The sequence below is a fragment of the Ziziphus jujuba genome, chromosome 1 (assembly GCF_031755915.1).
Source record: "Ziziphus jujuba cultivar Dongzao chromosome 1, ASM3175591v1".
Taxonomy (NCBI): Eukaryota; Viridiplantae; Streptophyta; class Magnoliopsida; order Rosales; family Rhamnaceae; genus Ziziphus; species Ziziphus jujuba.
Window position 1 is genome coordinate 22123559 of NC_083379.1, and position 7781 is coordinate 22131339.

Sequence of the window (7781 nt, forward strand, 5' to 3'; positions counted from 1 at the left end):
TCTATTCGGAATAAAAATAATTTTCTGTCTGAATATTTTTATTCTTCTTTTGTTTTTATTTTTCATTTTTCTTAACAAAAAATGCCATTGTCTTGAAAAATATATAAAAATTTTAATTAATTAAATTGAGAATGAGATCAAAGTAAATAATTTATAGAGCTTGTTGCATTTTAATACTTTTTAGTTTAAACAAATTATATCTTTGATCCCTAAATTTATAATATTATGATTTAGATCTAGAAGTTTCAATTATTGCATTTTTGATCCATTAGGCTTTTCGCTAGCTATTAAAATTTAATGGTGAAAATACAAATATTTGATTGTACAAGGCCTAAATAAGGCTTAAATTTTGAAAAATTAAACCAAATTGCATTTTAGACTCCTTTGACAGTTTTTTTTTTTTTTTTTGGTCCAAAAACTCTATTTGATGCCAAAAAACTCTTTTATAAAAGTTATTTTTTATAAAGATAAATTATACAAAATTCTATGGGTAAAAATTTTATTTTCATTGGCTAAACCAAACGTACATTTAATATTGTTCACTTTGAAGTCATGTGAGAAGCCGTTAATCACCATTGCCCAAATATTTTGATTGAACCAAAATGCAACAAATTAAACTTACAAGTCAAAAATGCAATTTGTCTTAAAGTATAAGATAGAAACCCCTAATTTATATTTAGTTTTTAGAATAGTTATAAGTGCATCCACAACGTAAATTTTAATAAACTTATCTCTATTTTATTTTATTTTATTTTTTAAATGCGTAATCAAATAATTATTAGGCATTAATAGCTCGCATTATTTGTTGCTGCACGTTAAGATTTAAGTGATAAAAAGGATAATGCGATGTATATTCAATTTAGATTTAAAAAAAATCCAAGCGTATTCCATTTCCGTTCTTAGAAATAATATTATTTGTAAAGCACACTTCCTGTTGAAATCAGATACAACAGAGAAGCACAGGGCAATGAAACAAAAAATCGCAGGTGCTTTGATTTAACCTAGACTTGACAAGAAAAGTGAGTTCAAATTAGCGACAATACATGAAGCATCATTAACTTCGAGTTGAATAGAAAACGATCATGAATAAAAAATTGTCCAAACCTTTATGCCATATCCAAAAATGTTGCCCAACAACAGTCCTCACACCACTTGGTAATTCTCTGCAACCAATTGTGTTCTTTGAGAAAACTTGGGAGGAGCTCCACCTTTGAGTGGCAGGATGTTTATAGCCTGCACAGGGAGTTGACATCAATATAAGTTCATATTATGGACGACTTGCTATGAGCCAAAACCAACAATGTACCGGAAAGGAATATACGAGTACACGGGGCCACCTTTTATTTATAGCTTCCACAAACAAATCAACCAACAAAAATGTAAGATAAAACTTATGACAACAAAGTAGAGACAAAAGAATAAAATTATCCCAGGATATCATGTCAACATTTGACCATGGTTGGTAATGGCCCTGCTAAGATAAAAGGATTTTGGGATGTAAAACATTATAAACCAGCAATTTTTCAGCTAAACTTGAGACATGGCCAAGTTATAAGTTAACCAAGAATTCATGCATATACAAATAAGAAATCTAATTCCAAAGAAATCATTAGAAGTGGTACTGTTCCGTACAGCATTAAAATCTAGGCTATAATTTGATATTGCTAAGTAAATATATAGCTATTATATTCTAATAAAAAAAATCCTTATAGAAAAGAACACAGTATATTATTATTCACCAACAGGATAGAATGCAAAATCAAACAAGGCAAGGCAAACCTTCAGGCCACTGAATGTATTAGTAGCAGAGAACTGCACAGATATTGGGAAAAATACAGACGAATCTGCTGCAGGAACGACAAGCTCCACTGATCCACTGCCATGGGTTCAAATGCAAAACATAAAACCCCTCAGCACTAGATTAAATAAAATAAGATAAAGAAAAGCAAACTTAAAAGAAAAAAGAAAAATATTAAAAAGTCCAACAATCACAGACCTGCGGTTTGAGTCATCAATAAGAAGTATGGCCCACTCAAAGATGGAATTCCTTGAGTTATATCTGCAATTAGAAAAATGGATACTAAACGTACAGAAGAATATGATAGAAAGATACAAGAATAAGTGAAATTGCCACACAATGGCCTCATAAAATATTACACATAAAATTTTAAGAATATATGAACCTAATATATTCCTAGTTATTGAAAGAGGATCTAGCACCCAACTCATTATATAAATGAAGACTAAACTTAAAAGTGATAAATGTAAATTTTGAATACAAGTTCAATAACTAAATGTGAAATGTGGATCAGTTGTAGTTCAATATCAAGCTGCTTATATTTTTTTCCACCAAACTAAACTTACAGATAACATGTGATTCCCAAGATATTCCAAAGAACATTAATTTGGCATTCTATTCTCAAATTATATCATCTTCTCTTAAGTATTTTAACTAACCTATGATTTTGTAGCTAAATATAGGACAATCTAAAATCTACAATTTTGTAATTCAATACAATTGTTTTATCAATCAACTATCATGTATTGTCTGACAAAATTTCATAGAACACAATATTCTTAGTTTGGAAAATCCAAATCTATTGCTCACACCAAACATCTATACAGCTTCATATATTTAATCAAGAACAAAAAAAAGCTACTTGGCTAATTGTCATTTATTGCAAACAACATACCAGCTAGAAGCACGAAAATAACTAAATTTCTCACCTCCATTCACCATCAATCTGCCTTACATTTGGAGCTTCACGGAGTGCTGGAAGAGGTACTGAGACCACAACATTTCGCAGATCAAACATTGCTGAAGCTTCATATTCAATGCTGACATAAGTTTCACTCCCAGAAACAGAAGGCCAGCAGTTGACTGCAAGAAACATTCACATCGATGATCTAGGCATATAACATGACAACTCTACAAACCAAAATTTCGAGAAATTCAAACTCACTTGTCAATGGAACCATTGCCTCATTTGTACTTTGCATTCTCCATTTCAAAAGACCAACACCAGCTGCATCACCAGTTTGACCAGTGGGAAAAGGCCTACTAGGATCCTTTAGGCCTAGAATATTTTCATTGGAAAATAATTCTTTATTCATGTTAGGGTGTGTTTTGAATAGGATGCCAGGATTGCCACCAGTTTCGATCTGAAAATAAGGCACGACATACCACAATTGTAATGAGACAATTCACAAAGCAAAAATGTTGCAAGTTTAATTTATCAGTGGCATTTTTACATTTAGCCAAGTAAGTGAATTGAAAGCTGAGGGAACATCTCATAAAGGATACCCAAATTTAAAACTCCAACTTGGATTTTACATCATGGGAAAACACCATGCTGACAAACAATACCTGGACTTGGATATGTGCATCTTCTTGGTTAAGAATTTGTAGTGATAAGGTTCCTTGAACGTCAAAGTTACTAACTCCACCATCACGTTTAAGTGTTACGTTCAGTTTTTCCTCAACAATCAAAGTAACAGGATCGGTTAGAGGTGGGGCAGCTGATCTAGACTGGCGTGCTTTTGGCTGCACATCTTCAAGGATTACTTCCCCTTCCGCTTTCAGAGACTCCAAGAACTGGTTAGTCCTTTGTGATTTACCTAACTGCATGCCAAGACCCTTAGGAGGAGCAGTTGCAGCTGAAGGTGCACGACCTGAGGATATCGGTTTACATGGTTAAATAAAAGCAATTTTTTTAATTCAACAAATATTAATCTAATCAACTAGCAGATGCTGGATGAGGTTGTAAACATGCATGTAAGAAACAATATGATGAGAAAAATATTTAGCATGCTAATTACTCCTAAGCAGTTTTAAGAGCTTAATACATGTAGCAAACAATTTGATGAATAATAGCAATGAATTAAAAGAGAACATAAGTAAAGGTTATAAATGCATCATTTTCCACAAATCAATATCACCAATGACTCGTAACCATTGAACTTATGTCAAAGAAAGGCACAAACCTTTGGACTTGGTAGAAAATGAGTCAACATCAGTGCTTAATCCGAAACTGGAACCACTTCCAAAACCACTTCCAGTGCTAGATATGCTCATGTCATTAAAGCTGCTCTCAATTCTTCCAGAGCCCATTGATTGTAAAGACATAAATCCTCCCTTATCACCTCTATTCTTTTCAATCTGCAAAAAATCTGACAATAATTTAAAAGGTTTGGTTACAAGAGGAATTAAATGCGCAGGAGCAAAATGGATGCTTGAAAAATACCTTGCTTTTGTCTATCTCACTGGCTTTGCGTTTCATAACGTCCTTGGTTTCATTTATCTTGCTTTGCATTACCAACTTGTGCAGTTTCTCTTCATGACTCTCCATCTCACAGTACTGCTTAACCTGTGCAATGGTCACATTTTCTTTGTGCCCAAGAGAGATGACTTCATCAAAAGCAAAAATCAGCTCAAAAGCTGTCCCACAAATGCCCTCTTCATCAAGGGACATAGAATATTCAGGTACCTAAAAATTTTAAGGAAATAACCCTTTTCCACAATGCAGTCAACCAACAAAGCTTGAAACCTCCAAAAAAAAAAAAAAAAAAGAACATGGGGACAAGTAATATAGAGGCAAGAAAATGAGGTGGGTGTTGGAATGAGTTATAAAAACGAGCAGCAAAGCAATGTCAAAATTAGGTTCTGAATGTGGCAGGAGGCTCACTTAGAACCTAATATGGACTATCCCATTGAAAGATTATGTCTCTGACATCTTTTCCAGAATAAATACTTAAAAAACAGGAGAAACAAAACTTATCAGCAAAATAGAAGTACTTAATTACTTCTAAAAACTCACTTTTACGAAGAACTTGACTGGCCACTGTTAATTCAAGTGAAATCATAGGACAAGAAAAAAGCCGTGACTAAGATATCCAGGCCCAGAAACAAACCCCAAAAAAAAACAAGGCAAACAATTAATTTGCACTCTGCAGTGGGCCGAACTTCATGAGATACTTATGGACGAAGGCAAAAGAACATCAAAAACAGAGAGATTAAGAAAATAGTGATCCAGATCTATCCCTACAACGTGTATCACAAGTATAACAAGTGAAGTTGCTCCTAATTCAGCAATTATGCCAGTAGAAAATAATAATAGATCAACCAGAAAAAGGATACAAGCTTAGAGAGCATTCGTAGAGTCTCCAAATCTTCCAAAATGTTGCTTTGTTTGTTTGTTACAAGTAGCAAGTATAAAGCTTCAATAGGCTGGTAAACATAGCGAACATTTTCTGTCTCAACATATGTATGTTGTTTTCCAGTGCCTATCAACTTCGGGAAAGCAGCAAGAAGACCTTCAATTCGTATACGAGACATATCCATAAACTGCCTTGAAACAAGCACTGCCCCAACCAAAAAAAAAAAAAAAAAAAAAAAAAAAAAAAAAAATGAAAGGAAAAAAAACATCATTGAACATTTGAATCGTTCTTATAATGCATTAAAACTAGTTCAAAAAATAATAATAACAATAATTTGGTTACAACCAAATAGAAGTATGGAAATAGATAAAAAGTTATCACATAAAACATCTTCTACACGTAACTCTGCACCCTACTTCCATCAGATTTAAAATTTTAAACATGTCATCGAAAGCCTTGTAAGCAATAACATGTAGAATTTCCGCTGTTAAAAGTATCTATAAGACTTGATTTTTCTCATCATATACTAAATGTATTTTCTTTCATACATTTTGATATATAAAGACAAAAAAAAAAAAAAAAAAAAAAAATCAGGTGGAAGTGGGGGGTTAAGGGGGTATGCAAAAATGAAAATACCATTTTTTTCTCATTTACCAATTCTTGTTGACAAAAGCAGTATGAGGAAGAAGTACAGAACTCACCTTTACCAGACTTGCTTACAATGGAAGCAGCGAGAACAACCTATGTCATTGATAAAAGGCAAGTCAGAAGCAATACTCTAAAAACACAAAATATATTAAAATAAAATTCTGAAGGCAAAATTTACTCAAGCAAACCATATAGGTATTTATAGATGTGAAGACAATACTTTAAGAGTAATATTACCGAAACCAAAACATCATTTTTCAATTAACAGCACTGAAAAAGAAAATATAAAAATGGAGATGAATACTAAAATATTACCATCTTGATTACTGTGAGATAAGAACCAACAAGCACCAACTAAAAGGCAGCAAGGACTGTATGGATTACAGAGAACCTATAAAATAGGAGGAGATTCAGCCGATTTTATAAATGTACAATACAAAGAATAAATAACTATAAGCAAAATCAACAAGAAATATGAATGGGTAATATCTTCAGGAGTACAATTTTCCCATACAGTCATTGAATAACCAGTGTACTGCATGATATTTTGCACGATCTGATTCTCAGCACACAAGTTAGACAACATGTGCATGATAAGCCTATGCACCAAAATATCTTCCAGAAAAACAAATAAAATGCCAATGGTGAATCAAATATCCAAAATTCCCAAAGTTTGCATTTGGATTTGTTTAAAATCAAGGATTAAGATTTATCTACATAATGTAAATTGTTTTCATAGAATGTTTAGAAATTAAATACTAGTTCTTCACTATTTCTCCTCGAGAAGAGATAAGTCGGTCCTGTGATTTGATGGATAAATTGGAGAAATTGGAGCTGCTAAATTCTTCATAACTACTGGAGACCCATCATGTTTCAAACGCTCAAAATCAAAAGCAAATTAACAACTAAAAATCCACACCATCCAATTCGCACTAAGAATAAATCTTTTCTTCTGAATTCCAAAATCCAAACACAACAACAATCCAAAACATAAATGTTTCGAACTGGAATCGATCTCATATTGGAAAAATGAGGAAGTTGTGATCTGACCTCTTAATCCTTCATTTGCCCACTCGAGGACTCTTAACAATACAGGAGAACATAAGGCATGAAATAGTTTGGCAGGAAAGAAAACCTTGATTTAAGGGAAAATATAAAGACTAAAGTTGAATTCGATTTGCAATGTCGGTTTGAAGCAACTTGAACTATCAATTTCAACCCCAAAAAACACAATTTACTTGCAGAAACAAGTATATTGGGATAGAGTTGAATAAACCGAAATTAACCAGATCCAGTAAATCATAAGATAGATGAGGTCTTACCAAATTTGGTGCGAAAATGAAGAGGAGTAATTGGAGTGGAAGCGATAAAGAACGTAGTGCTGCACACACTGGAGCAGCAGTAAAATGCAGGAGGAGGAAATGGAAACGATAAACGGAGAATCTTCAGCCGTTGCACATAATTTTATTTTGGGTAATTTGGGATTGAGGTTCACGTTTTCTTTTTTCTTTTTTATTTTTTTTACAATTTTATCCCAAAAACTCGATTTTATATATTTTTTTCTATGCCCCCGGTCATCCCCATCCTTCCAACACTTGAACCCAGCTTCCACTGGCCGGACCGTGGTGTGCTAACCACTGAGCTCCCACGGAAATCTAACTGAATTTTATTTAAACATCAATTAACGGAGGGTCTGCGTGCACGGGTACAAACCGATTTGGACGCGCTAAAGTATCTTAACCAAACCGATTCGATCGCAAGTTTTAAATATCGAAATATTCCTAGTTGAATTTTTATAATATTTATGTAAATTTTTAAAATTTTTTTAAAATTTTTATAGAAATTTTTATAAAATTATTTATATTTAATTTTAATAATTTAGTTAAAAAGTTTATAAATTTTAAAATTTTTTTATATAATATTTATGAAATTTAAAATTTTTTTTTTTGAAAATATCATCGAAAATATTATTAATA

At 32.5% G+C, this 7781-nt stretch overlaps 1 protein-coding gene across 4 annotated transcripts; it reads right to left on the reverse strand.

Moving 5' to 3' along the window:
• Positions 1–827: 827 nt before the first annotated feature.
• On the reverse strand, positions 828–7539 carry LOC107424077 (coatomer subunit delta). Of its 4 annotated transcripts, none has more exons than XM_016033773.4 (13): positions 7128–7539; positions 6121–6196; positions 5859–5898; positions 5138–5361; positions 4245–4487; positions 3985–4159; positions 3368–3672; positions 2964–3162; positions 2728–2881; positions 1997–2059; positions 1780–1876; positions 1105–1233; positions 828–1001 (listed from the first exon to the last, which is right to left on the reverse strand). In XM_016033773.4, exons 2-12 carry the CDS (start codon positions 6121–6123, stop codon positions 1144–1146), a joined length of 1593 nt encoding a protein of 530 aa, XP_015889259.2. In that variant the 5' UTR covers positions 6124–6196; positions 7128–7539; the 3' UTR covers positions 828–1001; positions 1105–1143. The 4 variants fall into 4 exon arrangements, with proteins under 4 accessions (XP_015889259.2, XP_048320695.1, XP_024923059.2 ...); XM_048464738.2 differs by having other exon boundaries at positions 828–1006; XM_025067291.3 differs by having other exon boundaries at positions 828–1233.
• Between the last annotated feature and the right edge of the window lie 242 nt (positions 7540–7781).